The 17,252-nt window shown below is 30.9% G+C and overlaps 2 protein-coding genes across 2 annotated transcripts; one reads left to right on the top strand and one right to left on the bottom strand.

Moving 5' to 3' along the window:
• Window positions 1-9,407: 9,407 nt before the first annotated feature.
• On the top strand, window positions 9,408-10,531 carry EAE97_002045 (uncharacterized protein; the record flags this gene model as incomplete). Its single annotated transcript, XM_038872556.1, has 3 exons — window positions 9,408-9,551; window positions 9,594-9,703; window positions 9,772-10,531. The coding sequence occupies 3 exons, from the start codon at window positions 9,408-9,410 to the stop codon at window positions 10,529-10,531; spliced, it is 1,014 nt and encodes a 337-aa protein (XP_038737114.1).
• A 3,847-nt stretch (window positions 10,532-14,378) lies between these two features.
• EAE97_002044 (uncharacterized protein) lies at window positions 14,379-15,030 on the bottom strand (the record flags this gene model as incomplete). The annotated part of the gene is made up of 2 exons (XM_038872555.1): window positions 14,379-14,537; window positions 14,731-15,030. 2 exons carry the CDS (start codon window positions 15,028-15,030, stop codon window positions 14,379-14,381), a joined length of 459 nt encoding a protein of 152 aa, XP_038737113.1.
• Between the last annotated feature and the right edge of the window lie 2,222 nt (window positions 15,031-17,252).

Raw genomic sequence — 17,252 nt, 5'->3', positions numbered from 1 at the left:
GTTAGCCTGTTATTATACTATAATACTAACAAAGTCAAAACTCATTCTAGCCAATCAGATCACTTGAATCGGGTCTCACGAAACGAAGTTTCTCGTTTTTCATATATATACAGCTTCAGCCCTTGCAGGCGACAAGATTATTAAGAAAGTAAACCTCTAATAATATTCTTAATACTGTGATATAATATTAAACTAATAAACATAATGAACCTTTTTCAGTAAAACTATTCAAATTCCATTAAAAGGAGAAAAGAAAAACTAATAATTATATAAAATATGGTATAAACAAGGGTATTCACTTCAAAGGAATGACTTCAATATAATAGCTATTATATTAAAAGGATTAAGCGAATATGAAAGAAATTAATCTTTTTAATAATATTTATATCAGATCTATCATTTTTCTATATAATTAGTTTTTTAAATAAAATATAATAAAATATATATAATTTATAATATATAGATATTATATTTTTTATATCCTTTTCAAATTCATTTTAATTAGTGATATTATAAATTAATTAATTAGTTATTTGAAAACTTTTTTTATTTTTTTTATCTATATATATATTTTTTTTTTAATATAATATTTTGAATAAATTTATTCAATATTAATTCTAAATAATCTAATAATCAATTTAATTTATCTATATTTATAATTATAGAAATCTATAATAGTATTGCTAATATTAATCTATTATAAAACAATAAATATAATTTTTATAAAACAATGAATAAAATTTTTTTTAATCTTATTATGGTATAACTATATTTTCATAAACTAAAATTCCTTAAAATAAAGAAAAGAAAAATTTAAAAAATATAACATTTAAAAAGAAAATACAGAATTATTCCTATTAATGACTCTCTTTATAATTAATTAATTCTATAAAAAATTTATATTTTAATTTATAATTAAACATAATGAATAGATATAATAATATTAATACTATTTATTGATTATTTATTAAATATAAAGGATTATATAAATTAGTTTCAAAAGTCAATATTGGGGTAATAATTATTTCTATAATTAATATTATTTTAATAAAAGATTTTATTATTTTATATATTGATTTAAGGTTATTAAATAATTTACTTATTAAATTAAAGATCATTAATAAAAAGAGATTAATTAATTCAACATTATATATATATTAATTTTATAAGTGAAAAAAGATTATTGAAATTATATGAATTAATAATACAATACATTCAATTAATATAATAATAAAGAGAAAGTTCTATTAAGTTTTTATTAATCTAATTAATATAAATAAGATTGATATCAAGATAATAAAATAGATGGAAAAGGATTAAGAAAAAAGATAATTTTATTAATAAAATATCAGAGATTTTGATTAATAAATAAAGAATTTTTATAATTTTATAAATTTCTTTTTCAATTATATATATTAAAAATTATAAAAAAGAATTCCAAATATATAAATAAAAATATTTATTTCAAAGGAATAAGTTTAATATAATAATTATTTAATTATTATATTAAAGATATTACGCGAATATAAAAAAAACTAATTTTTTCAGTAATGTCTATATAAGATCTATTACTTTTCTATATAACTAGCTTTTTAGATAGAATATAATTAGATATACAGAACCTACAATACATGAGTGCTACGTCTTCCATATCCTTCTCGAACCAACAAATATACTAAAACTCTTCAAATAACATGTTTTTAATAATACTAATTTTAAAACTAAGGTTTTTATAAAGAATGAAAATTTGTATGGTAAAAATTTTGATAAGGCTTATATAATCGACTGAAAAAAGTAGTAAAGCTTATATTAGATATAATAAATATGTTATTAATGAAAATTACTTTAATATAATTGCGTTTATAGTTCAATTATATAATTGATGATTTAATGCGAAAGTGACCCACTTAAATTTGAATAAAATTGAAATCTAAAACGGTAAACCGACTTTGCCTGTGAGTTTTCAATAAAATATCTTTTTGAAGATTTCTATAATTATAAATATAATTATATGATATTTTTTCAAAAAGCAATAGGTCCGGGGGCTCGCAGGCTCCTGGTAATCAACTTTATAATCATTATCATTTTTTTCTTATTTCGTAATATTTGTATCTAATAATCTGTTTATGTTCCATTTATTATTGATTTTAAAATTTTTATAAAAATCTTGAAATTTAATAGAATAGAAAAACTCTAAAAATAATTTAGTTTCTAATAAACTTTGAATTATATTATTTTAAGAGACTTCTTATGCTTTTTTAATTAATTTATTTGTAATATTAAAATTAAATATTATTTATAAATTATAAATTTGTTCTTTTATTTAATAGGCTTTCTATCTTTTCTATGTAATAGAAAGTAATGGAAAGTCTTCAAATTTTCTTTTTTAATTAATATAATGAATAAAAGATTTTGTAAATATGAGATACTGTATTTTTAATTATCCTTAATCAAAGAAGTTCTTACTTATTCACAAATTCAAATAATAGAATAATAATAATAATAATAATAAATAAAGCTTTTATTATCAATAGAACATATATTTAAATTAGAGATATTTGATTTATATTTAATCTTTTAATTATAAAGTCAATTAATATGTTAATAAATTCACTTAAATCATTTTCTTTATTAAAACAATATATTCTTTTGTAGTCTTCAATATTAATAGTTTCTTTCAATATATTTTTTAAAAAATAAGCTACTTTCTAATATAATTCAAGATGTCACAAGTATTCTATTTCAATATAACATAAATAAGTCATTTTCTATATTTATTACAATAAAAATGTCAAAAAATAAATAAAGCTCATTAATAGTAATTATATTATATTATTCTAATATATTAACTACTATCTAATTATAATAAATATTTTTAGGATATATCAGACCATAAATTTCAATTAATATTATAAAACACAATTCATACATATAAAATCCAAAAAGTGTTTTTGAATACCTGGTTTTTGTTAATTGGAATAAAACTAACAGTATTCAAAGATTCTCAAAAAACCAGATATAATTCCGAAAAACAAATAAATATATATTATAAAAAGGAAAATCTCTGTTATATGTCTAATCCTTTTTTGGATAAGATATAGGAAAAATAAACCCTTTAATGAAAAACAGAAAAACAGAAAAAGGAAAATTTTTTTTTAATAAACATAAATATAAAAATAAAAAAAATCATTTGCATGATTTTATAAATTAAACTAATGATTTATAGTAAAATATTTAATATTCGGAACTCTTTTAATATCTATAAAAACTCTTTAGATTTAGAATTTGATATTGAAACTATTACAACGTTATATATAAAATTTTGATATTGTAAATGAATAATGAAATATAATATGACATCTTCATATTAAATTTAACGCAAATGGAAATTCTATTATACAAATAAAGTCTCATATATTATATATATATTTCTAAAACGGTAAGTTGACATTTTTATTTCTGATATTACTTCGAATGGAATTCAAGATTTTGAATCAGACAAAAGAATTCTAAGAATATATACATATGTATTCTAGTTATCTTTATAACTATTAGAAGTATTAATGATTAAATCATTCGAATGAAGACTCATAAAAAATCATTTTCTATGCTGATTTACTTTTATCTTTATCCAATATATTTTATTCTACTTTTGATTTATCTGAAGTTATTTGCAAAAATCGAAATCTTATCAAAAGAGAACGAAAAGTGTTATTTTCTTATACTCTATTCATTAGGCTATTTTTTATGTTAATTCATATTCTGAAAAGAAAGAGTTGCTGTTTTTATGATTGATCATGAAATCTAAAGTAAAAATTCTCAATTATGTATAAACTTCATTAATAATAAATAGTTTATTATTGAGATTTATGAAGAAAAGAAAAATACCTATATGATATAGGTAATTATATTAAATCTTAGGAGTAATTAAGAATATAATATATAATATCTATAGAGTTTTCACTAATTACTATTGTTAAACAGTAAATTGCGAATATCATTGCTTATAACAACTAAAATTTAGTATATGATTATTAATATTATACTTAAAATATTAGTTAAAAAAAGACTTTGAATAATTTCTACAAGTTCTTACCGAAAAAAAAAGAATAAAGGATCCATTGAATGAGATAATTAACTTATACTCAATGAATGATTTTCAATCCCAATATTGAATATAAATCAAAATAAAATATCTTGGTAATATAAAACTAGGTGTGGGATATTTTTCGAATGATAGAATTTGAAGTTTGTTATCATTATCAAACCTCATTATTTTTACAAATTTTTCAGAATCAATAATAAATCCAATTTAAAAACGAATCAATCACAATCATCAAGGAATGAAATAGAAATTTCTGAAGATTATAATTAATAATTATAAAATTGATTATAAAACTTTAAATTACTTTATAACTCTTATATCAAAAACATTTGTATCAAACATTAAAAAACACAATTCGAGATTTATATCTATTTGCTAGTATAGAAGTAATTACTGAATTAAATGAAAGGATATTAAAGGAATTTAAAAATCTATCTCTATGATTTTATAATCAAAATTCCGAAGAAATTTCAATTTTAGGATATTGTGTTGATCTGAAAGTTAGGTGTAGATATATAAAGAGAGACATCTTTGTTATATGCTCAATTATTGTTTCAATGAGCATGTGAAAAGTGAAGCGCCCAATAATAATAAAATCTTCATCAGAAATCCCTAACAAAAACAATTACTATTGTGGTATTGAATCCTTTCAAGAGATTTTCGTAATACTAACAATTATGATTTTGAAAATCAAAAATTCCTAAAACTTTTTATTATTGATAAAATGAAACTAAACAATAATCATACAAATTGTTTCTTCAAATCAAATCAACAATCTGTGAGACAATTTCCAATACATTTCTCAAGACTTGAATTGCATCATTCGATATCTAATCATCGGAATCAATAAAATATTATCATATCACATTTTGTTGCTAACTTTTGAATAACTTTGATATCAAAGATACGATCAAGGTTTTCAATACTTCTTGAAGTTAACAGGAATAAAAATCATTTATCTATAAAGATCACTGAATGTTTTCCGATCATCCATGTAATATCAAAACTTGAAAATAAAACAATTTTTCATTAATAATATTCTTCATAGAGTTCTATGAAGAATTGAAAAGAATCTTGTTCGCTAAATGGGGGTTAAAGATTATACTTAGCAAAGAAATACAGATCTTTATTATTAATCAGAATAACTACATTCTAATTGAAATGGACAAATATATAATTATCATACTTAGTCATTAGATAGCATACTGTTTAAGTTTTCTTTACTCTATTAAAGGAACAATCAACCAATTCAACAATGAACAGAACTTTCGTTAAACTTATTAGAATTCTTAGAATTCTTAGATTTATCAGATTAGTTAGGTTTGGGTTTCACAACTCCTCCAGTACTCTTTATTTCAACTGGAGTTAAGAAGCAAAACAATATCGATATTAATTACTATAATATTATTGGATTTGTTTTTATTACACTTGTGATTAGCTAATATAACGAGCGGGATCGCTGCATTGGAACAATGCGCAACCACTTTAAATGAGATAGGAAGGTTGCCGTTAAACAACTCTAGAGAGTTTATTATAAATTAGAAATGCTTGCCGTGGTCAAATAATTATCTTAATTTCAAAAAATTACAGCTTAGAATATCTCTGTATCTTTCAGGAGACTACTCGAGTAAAGGATATAGGGTTTAAATCTGTACCCACTGAACAAAAATTAAGAATACTACTACTACTACTACTATTATTCTTATCATTATTACCCTTAATTACAAAGCTCAGATCGAATTCATTATATTTGAGTCAATACATGGCCCTCCGATTCTAAAAATCTCAAAAACCTTGAATATTTGAATAGAATAAGAATAATGAATCGATTTTTTCCCCTGGATTTCAGGATTTATGAAATATAAATATAGAAATGAGTTTTGAAGAATCACAAAAAGAATTATAAGAGATGCTAGCAAGACTCCTGTTAGTTCATTTATAAAGGACTGAGTAAAAGCTTAACAAACAAAGTTTAGTTATCATATTTAACAAAAAACGTTTTTTCTTTATTATTCAGAAAATTATTGAAGTGTTAAGAGATTTTATTAATCATTGAAATAATATAATTTTGATGATAGGAATTACTTTTAAGATCAAAAGTTATCATTTATATACTTATATCTATAGTCAAGTTTATGAGATTTACAAATAGTTCAGTTTTTGTAAACCCAATAGGGTCAATGAAGTATCAATCATGAAAGCTATTAGACATAAGAAGAATGTAACAATTTTCATAAACTACAAATCTGAAACCTTGATGGTGACATTAGTACGTTAAGAATAAGCTTCTTATTATCGATCTCAATATGACTAATAATAGTAAAAGCAATAGTAGTGAAAATAATTACCTAGAGAAATACATATATAGATTTCTAAATTTATAAACCGTTTTCATTTATTGAAATGCGATTTTAGATTCCAAAAATATTCAAGAAAAAAATACAATCTTCAATTTCATCTTATGCTTCAACATATAATACAAAGAAAATTCAAATGGATTAGTATAGTATAGAGTTTGCTTAATATTACAAGGATATTAATATTCATATTAGTCTATTCATATTGATTCTTATCTCACTATTTCAACATTTGATTGGAAAAATAATTAAGGCGTTTATCAATATTTATATCAGAATGAAAGGAACATTTTCAATGATCTTTACTAAACAAGTTAAATTATAGATGGTTATTTTGTATTCATTAAAAAAGAGTTCTCCATGATCGGTTTAACAAGAATCATCAATTGAATTAATGCCGAGTGACTTTTGATATTAACATATTCTATTATTATAGTATATATTTGAAGCATGACTAATACAATGCATCGAGTTATAATAACGAGTTCGACAATCAGTATCATGATAATAATAGAATTTGAATGATTTGAAGAATATTGTTCAATTCGGAATTCAAAAAGAGCAGAGTGATTTAACAAACAAAGAAGCTGAGTCATTTCATTGAATTTATAGTAAATTACTCTCGTGCCACTAAAAGCCCAAAATATTACTCTCATATTACTAAAAGTATTCTAAATTTATTTTTATATTATTTAGATTTTAATCTTTTAAAGCTAGAATCTATATATAGAATTTAAAGTTTAGAATATATAATTCAAGATTTCAAATATGGAATTTATAGTTTAAAGCTGGAATTATAATTTAAAATTAGATTTTAACTTTTGAATATAAACATTAGTTTTATAATATAAATTTTAGCTTTCGAATTTTATAGATTCTAATTTCAAATATTGTAGATTCTAATTTCAAATATTGTAGATTCTAGCTTAAAAACTATAGAATATAGTTCTTATAGATTCTAAATGATATAAGAGTAAATTTAGGTCGATTTTAATGGTATAAATATAAATAAATTCATTTTTAGTGGTATTAGAGTAATTTACCGATAGTTATACTATCTGTTCTATATCTAAAACAATTGCAATTGATTAATTTAAAATCGATGCATATCTTGAAATCTCTTCATTTTAATACCTTTTCAATTATAATATGATCATCATCGTAATGAACTACTTCTACACTTTCATACTAGTTCTAATCCACTTTTATATCATTTAGCTTTCTTTTGAAATAAATAATTTCTATAAATTTGAGATTAGAATCTAAAATCTCTCAAATTATGATCTACAAAACTCGAAATTCAGAATATGAATTAGACAGTATAAATTCTATCTATATCTAGATTTCACTTATGAGAAGCTTGAATTCAAATGATATAACAACAATTTTCAATAGCATCAAGACAGTTTAAGGTCATTACCTAGATATCGATATAATCTATGCGACTATTGGGAGTTCTATAGTTATACTAGCCATTGGGGAAAAAGAATTTTCAGACTACGAATTCATAGGAGTTTCTATTTTCTTTTTGATTATTATAACAATCTTGAAATAATGTAAATTCATAAACTTCAAATTCTTTTTCCCCAACAGCTAGTATCATTATGATATAATATTTTATGTACAAATCTTAATTCTAATTCTAATTCTAATTCTAATTCTAATTCTAATTATATAAGCTCAATATAATATATACGAGTGCTAGCCCTCAAGTTCTCGATTCTCGCTACGCTCGAGTTTAAATTATTAAATTATATTAGTACTAATATTCTTATTATTCTTATTATCCTTACTATTCTTACTAATTTTTCAACAGTAGACTAGTAAGATAGTAGAATAATAGCATGATAGATTTTTTTGGATATAATCTTTATATGTAAATTCTAAGATTGAAAAACATTTAAGGCTATTTTATCTTGAACATTCATACCCCTACTTACAAATACGTCTTTGAATACACCTTCATTAATCCTTTCAATTCAATTTATAGATTCTATTATTATTATAAAACTTATCCTAAAACTGATTGTAGCATTTGAAAGCCCTCAAAGCCTTATTCTAATTATCATGTTTTTAATCATTTCATCAATTTGTTCTAAGATTACATACTGAATTAAAATAATTTTGTTAGATTTTTTCTTTTATCTAATTAATATAATCTTGCGCTAGTATCGATGATATTTTATAATTAATTAAAATGAGTTTTAAATATATCAATCAATAAATTTGATATGCTTATAGAGATATATGATTATATAATATATGAAGTACAACTTGATTTTACATATTTCTATGAATCCATTAGTATTCTTCATACTAATATAAAGAGAATTTTCAAACCTAAATAAATAAAACTTACAGTATACAGGCTATTGGAAGCCATATTATACATATAATTAAATATAAGCAATAACTTTGCATCTTAAATAGCTTCATTTCTATATTAAAAATAGAATAGTCTTTACGACATCCTACTCCATATGTTCATCAAAACTCTTTTCAAAAAATTACTAAAGGATGCTAAGTTACTTCAGTATTGAAATTAATATTAAATTCCTTTTGATAATAATTAAGAAAAGGTATATGGATGAGTAACCTATACATTTAGAACAAATACGATAATAGAGTAGAGCCATACGACACCATGAGGATATAATCTACATATGGTCGTGTAGATGAGGGACTTTACACAAAGTAGCAAATCTGCAGGAAAACGGCGGAGCCAGAAGTAACTCCAACAATAACAGAACCAAACGCCACAGACCAACATTTGACTCCATACCAACCGTTATTACACGAATTATGAAGTGAGAATTTAGTTTCGAACTGGTGTCTATTAGAACCCTCCATACCCTCCATGCCCATCCGATTCATTTTCCCTTCTTCTATCCCAGCTTTATAACATACTTACTCATCTCTAGCCTTCACAAACTCAATCCTCAATAATGCCTACACTCAAATATTTCGAAGAATGTCCGGAGTTCCCAACTGATGTACTCATCGCCGATATACCCACGATCTCGTACCTCAAACTTCTGGGTAACTTCGCAGAGGAGTCAGAAAATCTTTACGAGGCATGTAGGGAATATGTATTTTTCTTGCTCGACTAGAACAACTCTAAGGAGGGATAGCAACTGTTGGAAGATGCAGAAATTATGTATGATGCTAATGTTGATATATTCAACCTTGGACCTGAAACTTTAATGGACAATAAGTTAAATATGCCAAAAGATCTGAATGGGTAAGTTCAAACTCATAATCATTCTTAGATCTGCTCACATTGACACGAACTTGTTACCACCATGAAAGTTACAAGCCAGCTGGAGTGCTCAAGACAGACGACGGCAAGGTGAATAATATGGCAGATGCATACACTCAGTTGGGACTAGGTACTTGGTACGCGATCTACACGCCGAGACCCAGAGGCATTTCAAAGACATCCAAAGACTGCAAGCGATTTTTTCTTCGTTCACATGAAGTTCTAACACGGGTTATGAATCACCTCGACAAATATCTAGGTTTAGTCCCTGGTACACTGTCTTCGCTTTCATCTTTAGAGAAGCCCTCGGCTACATCTCTTCGTCTCCTGATGGCACGCCCACAACCTCTTAATGATAAAATCATCAATCTAGGTGGTCACACTGACATCGGGACAATCGCCATGCTATTTCACGTAGTTGGAGGTTTCCAGGTATTGCCCGCGGAGAGCGAGAACATCAAATCCAACTGGCGTTATGTGCGTACAGTACCTGGGTGCGCCCTGATCAATATTGGGGATTCGCTTGTGGAATGGACAGGAGAGCTGCTACGTAGCAATCTTCATCGCGTTGTCACACCAACTGGAAAACATGCAACTTGTACACGCCGCAATTCCCAAACTGGCAGAGGACGAAGACGAAGAGACTCGTTCCGTCGACGAGTGGGCAGTATGGAGAGCGCAGCAGGTTATGGAGGGAAAGGTGAGGCCACGAACTCGAGGTGGTCGGCCCATCAGCATGGGCAATACTATAATTACACACTAAGTTTGATGCTCAGCAAATTGACAAGCCACGGCCACCATCAACGGTAATTTTCGAAGCAAAAATAGATCCACCATTAATGCAAGTTCCTGCTGTGAGCTGTTTGACAATAAATGTGAATATATGATTTTCAATATCATGCGCCTTTTACATGACCCGAGAATTGCCAGAAAACTTTGTAAATTGAAAGACACACGGTAGTAGCAGTTCCTAACGCCTCAGACATACGACTTATCAAACAGCCTTTCACAAAACTTTTGGATTCCGTGTTGATGAATGTCTGGGAACGCACATATCTTGAATTGGACTGGCAACCAATGAAAAATTATTAGCGCACAGAGCATTAAGATGATAAACTTAGTATGAAGTACATCGATTGACTTATTCCGTTTGAATTCAAGTTCAACTGGGTCCAATTTCAATATTACATGGAATCCTGCAGGAAAACAGTGATGTTATGTTATGATTAGCATTCCCTGATCCTTAGGTCATTGATCAGACTCTATCACTGTGCTTATTGAGGCGCACTTGGTGAGCTCCTAGTGAAGGTGAGTCATCAAATCCATGAGCCAAGTCTGAGCTGCCTCGGTTCCTCCGTCTAGCTGCCTATTCACCTATCCACGGAGCGCACAAACTGATCTCTGAACAGGGCTGGTATTGGCAGTTGTGAGAATCAGACTTCGGCTTCGATACGTATCATATATTCCATGCATGTCGTAAGTTTTCGGTCTTCTCTTGATGTCCGCCTGATGTGCGATTCGGAAAATCACTGTAGACCGAAAGTTGTCCTGTTAAACAGAAGTAAGACGTAAACACCGGGGAGCCCATATCCGTTTTCGACCACTTTACTTGGACTTTATCTTCACCAAAGCGAGATAGTAACATAGCCGAATCCATGCGAAGATCAAATCCGAAATGAGCCGTGGTTTTCTACTTACCACTTGCACATGTAAGACCTTCCATCAGTATTTTCTTTTGTTAATACCATGCCAGCATAGTTGTAGATCCTAGATACACTAAAGGCGTAAGAGGGGGAAAAATGCACATGCGGCGTAAAGTCAGGTCTCTGGAGAACGAATGCTAAGTCCCAGCATAATTATCGATACTCGCGCATGACTTAACCGTGAAAGCTAGCTATGGCCTGCTGAACCTTCTGTAAACGCTTTATCTTAGATTTGCGGCACAGCAGAAGGCATAGGCAAAAAGCCACCCAACAGAATCAACAGGAATGTTGAAGTCTGGTCGGAGATCGACCAGGTGATTTAAGGCTGTATGTTGATTCTACCTACCCCAAAATTGAGTACATACTGATAATCCGGCATTGCGAGAGGGGCCACAACTTAATTGGTTCAGATTGGAACAAGTAGAGTAGTACTTCTAGGAGCATCGATTGTGAAATGTTCTTTGACATGTGGTGACAGCATCTTTGCATCTGTCTCTAGATACTTGCAACGTGGTAGGAGATATCATCATTGTTGAAGACTTACATGCTGCATTAAAACCAAAAAAGCACACAATATAAACACAATGGTTGATCGTCCATATTGAGTTCAAAAAGTTATGGAAAGCATTTAGCTTCGAATATGCTTTCGATCCGAGTATATGAACTCGAAAGGAAGAAGATATGATAGTCTGAGCGATGCGCAACAGAGCATGGACTCAGATAACGTTGGTGGCATATAGACATTTATTAGATGAGAAGTTTATATAGTTGACTGTTCACCATGAGTTCTGAGACCAGGAACATATAATGCCCGCATAGGTTGGCTATACAAAAAATAATCAAATGCAGAAACAAGAGAGCAACTCGGTTGACTGAGGGCTACTCGTCGGTAAATTTATTGACATCAGCATTGAAGTGGTATGGATTACCTCCAGCCCTCTTTCTATATTCCATACCACACCAAATCAACCTAACAGATTTAGCAATTGTTCCTTGATAGGGTGCTCAACTGTCTGGACCAACTGCACTGGATCTAAAATCTCAATGTAGCAAGTGAATCGAATGAGTTGAATTTAAAGACAGGAAGCAGTGTTGTAATTAGTATTTTCCGTATTTCAATTACGCCCCACTTTAGTAATATATATCAATATTTATGAAAATATTTCAGTAATTATTATTGAATTCTATATCACTGAAAGTATTCAATATTTTAATAATATTGAATATTACTAACAATATACTGGAATACGGGAATTTACATATTTATGCTCGAAATTCATATATTTTCAATCATGCTTTTCCTTATTAGGTTTAAACTCATTTAAAATATGTAATATTCTATAGAAATATGCAATATTCTAATGAAAATATGTGATATTCCTATATTTCAATATATTTTCACTATAATCCTTTCGTACAATATGTACGGATGTGAATATCATTGGCTATTATACGTACTAGCGTACGTATTATACTCCGGATATCAGCCACAGTAATACTACCGTATACTAATTACAACACTGACTGGAAGATTCTGGCTGTCGGACTGCGATCTAGAAAATTTATAACATTGGACTATCTTAGCAGAGTCTTCATTTTGAATAAACGTAATGTCTAAAGACTCAGGGCAGCGGAATTCAGAACTGAGAGATTTTTGAGCGCAGTATATCGTCAGCTAGAAAAAGTATGCACTATAGTCTGGAAGAACTTGAGCATATGATTGTGGTTGTATTGCATGTAATAATGCGTAAAGCTGACCGAGACAAAGATATCAAGAAAAGCAGATTTATACTCAGATAAATTGCGAAAAAGCAGAAGGATATAGAGCGCCATGCTTGACGTCTAACGAATAACGCGGAAATAATCATGAAGTATGTTGTCGTTTTACTAGCCAGTGACAATGGATTTTTCAGTTAACATGGACTGAAATCTCTCTCTTGTCCTACGCGGAGAGTACATTCAGATGATATTGCTGACGTCAGATTTCGAAATTATATGTTTTTACTTGATAAAATGACACAGCTAGTACAAGTACAAACGATCAACGGTATAATAATTTGCCTTGGGTCAAGTCAAGGCGTAGAGCTTATTCACCCAATAACCATCGCGTGAATCTACAGTATCGCGACCAGTCCTAAGTAGTGTTTGGGAATTTTGACCCAGAGGGAAGGGTTTTCATCCAAACCATTATTGATGCTCACTGCTGAGAAAGTGGGAGAAATGTTTAGAAACGAATTGATTTACAAACAGTACTGAGGCCTTTCCAACAGGCCTGTCAGGGTATAAAATCCATGATCGAATCGCACCACTTTATCAGTGTTGGCTGCCGTATTCCCTCAACATGAGGAACATACACAGAGAGTCCGATATTATTTAGTACGGCAGGTAAATCATTGTAAAAGAACTCCTTTCGATACATCACGAAAGATGTCATATTCATCCATCTACCCAAGATGCCACAATAGATCGCAAAAGAACACAACGTCCACCAAGATACCGTAAACTTTAGGGCTATCATTCCTGGAATTCTTGAAGGTATTACTCGGAAACCTCGAAGAGACAACAAAAATGGAAGAAACATCAGTCGAATCAAAGTTCGACGAGGCCCAACTGGTCGCTCTCAAGATTATATATAAACGATGGGATGAAATCAAAGCTCGAGATGGTATACCTCCCATTGCCGTTGACAGGACCCACTCATACCACGGTCAGTATATCAAGACGCTAACAGATCTCGACATGGTCTGGAAGGAAATAATTGCACTAAGAAAGACTATGGGACTGGAATCGAATAATGGCAAAGGAAGGGAGAGAACATGCAGATGGTGTGCTGAGCGTGAAGGGAAGGAATTTGACCACTGGTGTTAAGCAAGAATTGGGTAGCTTTAAAATGCTTTGGGGAATCAGGCTAGTAGGATGGCATTCAGATTATCGATCTGGGATAATCGTGAATACTAGAACGGTTGACAAAGGCTCTCATGACCTGGGATCTCGGAACAATCATGAATATCATTGATTATTAAACTTGCAAAAACATGTGATTGCAATGCGGAAGTACAGGCAAGGCGATTCGAATCTTCTGAATCATAAAGTGTAATTTTCTTCTCATCGTTCTATAACAGGTTCAGGTTCAGCCTGTTTCCAATTCTTGATCCAGAGATCCGAACAATAAAGCTATCTATTGCTCCCAATACCGCATCGGCCAAGACTCGAGACTCAACCGAATATCGATTACAGCTTAACAACCGGCAGATACCAGGTACAAACAAAAGAAGCAATGAACAACTTGAAGATGCTCCAACTTACTGAATTGGAGAACTTGGTGGACGAAGCAGCAAGAATATTTGCTAGGGATGGAAACTGCGCACAGTGGCGATACTTGATGAAGGAAGTAGAGAAGATGAAAGATGCCATGGGCTGGAACAGATAGAGTAGCACTGCGTTGTCAATATGCATGGGAAGTTTGGACATAGAGCTTTGCTTGGAGGAAGATAAAGCTTCATCATTCGAAGTTGCAAGGAAATTACACTCGATCGTGCATAAACGATCAATCGTAGGATGGGAGGAAAGGAGGGCCCGGTGATGTAAACCAAGGTTAGGATACATGAGATTCAATTAAACAAATCACAACAAACTACTTATATTCTGAGCATGATTTGATATTACGTTACCTTGATTTACATCTATGCCTGGCTTGCCCTCAAGGATAACCGTTATTGTAAGACGAAGACTTCAACGATAGCATCAATGGTCTAAATTGTGATGCCGTGAATAGTCACTAGACCTACGAACGAAGAAAACAATAAGAGTCGTGACCTGCAGTATAGGGACAGGATACTATTTCACTATAACCACCCACAGAGTAAAGTCTAAGCTTTTGCTTTGACCCAATCTCGAGCCAATTCTTGGTTAAAAGTGTTGTTTTTAGAACAACATGATGCACTCACTCCATCTGCATGCAAGAACCAAATCCGGATATGTGTGTTTTTTTTTTTCAATTCCAGCTATGACGATCTCCCGCATTAATTGCATGGAACTTGGAAGTAATGTGCATCCCCCAAGATTCTTTTCAGTGGCACCATTGGGAATTTTCTATTTGATATTCGGACGGTCGCGTGATGTGTAGTCTGTTGCCAATTCACAGTTCATCCTACATGAAGACGAGTTTAGCCCAATCTAAGTACGATTGTTGCATTAGGTAGGTAGGTAGGTAGGTCAGAATTATAATGTTAGTGGGCTGTGGGGGAGAGGAGGGCTGTCTTGAACGACATGAACGTAAACAGCTAACGTTTGAAGCGTGGGGAATCGTTTGAAGTTATGATAGCTCGTGCTTGAAAAGCTCTGTATCTAGAAAAGAGTCCTCTCCCTTTGATTGCGCTCTTGCTCTTGGACCGATCGTTGGTGAATGTCTTGAAAATTGTAGACATCGTCGATAGATGTCTAGTAAATTTACACGTAGCACTTGCAAGATTTTGTGGAATCGAGGGCCAAGTTACTCAAATACCATATTATGTGGATCGCGATCTCCATACTGGATTGAGCGAAGATCAAGATGTCGAAAGGAATCGTATCTGGTAGCGCGCGGGCCATATGGTGACCTTGCTCTGTAGGTCTGAACTTCTGAAGGAGGCGTGTGACCGTTCGTCATTGTGGCTTTATGTTTGACAATCGGGACGATGATAATATATGAATTGCCGGCTCCCTCGAAGTTTGGCTATTGATTGCTATGCTAGATGGAATGATATGCCGTGGCTTGTTGTGTCGTGTTGTGTTGCGTTGTGTCGTGTCCCGAGGTCGTGTTCTGTTGTTGTATTGCGTTGTGGCTGGTATTGGGATCGTTGTGGTTTGTGACTTAGGCTTACCTAGGTAGGCAGGCACGTGGTAGGCAGGGCAGGTAGGCACGTATTAGGGCCACCTACTTCTAGGCCAAGAAGAAGAGGCTGGAAACATTTGTTCACTGGGGATGGCTGTGCAGTGCAAACTACTAGGTACTGTAGACTTGCATATACCCGTAACGTGAAGGGACATTAAATCCTTCCCCAGGTTATTGCGAAAACTAAATCAAATTATCATTTCCTTCAATGCAGCCCCGTTGAATAACGACAAGACTGAGGTTACATCTCCATCGAGTCGTCGTAATCAATAAATAGTCTTGAATCCCTTCAGCCAAGTTATAGGTCACACCAGAAAATGGATTCTTAAAACCATCATAGTACAGTGCTCGGACGTGCATGCCTTGGAAAGAGGTGTACCGGTAGCTCTATTCCAGTATTCGTATACTGTACATACAGAATCATTTACGCTTGAGATGCAGATGTAAGATTACAACAAGTCAAGAACAAAGATCCAAATTCCAGATGCAGGAACACATGTAGAGTTTGGGTAAGTCCAGGAATGGACCAAGGGATGATAAATAATGCAAATCAGTCAGATTGACATTCTTACCGACGCACCTTGTTGGATATACTGAAATTCGACGTCGTATTGTGTTTCCCGAAGAAGCCGGATTTTCATGGCATCGCACCACCAAGAATGAAGATAATTTAATTGCCGCTGCGGATGGCAGATGGTGAAATTATCCGAAAGGATGTGTCTTATGAATTGAATTCCTATATGATATTTTGTTTTGAGGGAGGGACCACCAGTGGACGACCTAGTCCATAACTACTTAAATGTGAGGATGAAACTTCCGGAAGAATTCAACTGCTAGATATCTCCTGGCCCCAACATATATTTCGTTCCAGGTGAAGAGTGATTTATTTGTGAGGTGAGGTGACTTCTCCAAAGATTGAATGATTGGTTCCTACCTAGTCAATGGAAGACGCTGC

Source organism: Botrytis byssoidea (genome assembly GCF_014898295.1).
Source record: "Botrytis byssoidea strain MUCL 94 chromosome Unknown BBYS_003, whole genome shotgun sequence".
In the NCBI taxonomy this organism is placed as follows: Eukaryota; Fungi; Ascomycota; class Leotiomycetes; order Helotiales; family Sclerotiniaceae; genus Botrytis; species Botrytis byssoidea.
This window is presented reverse-complemented; position numbering and strand designations above follow the sequence as displayed.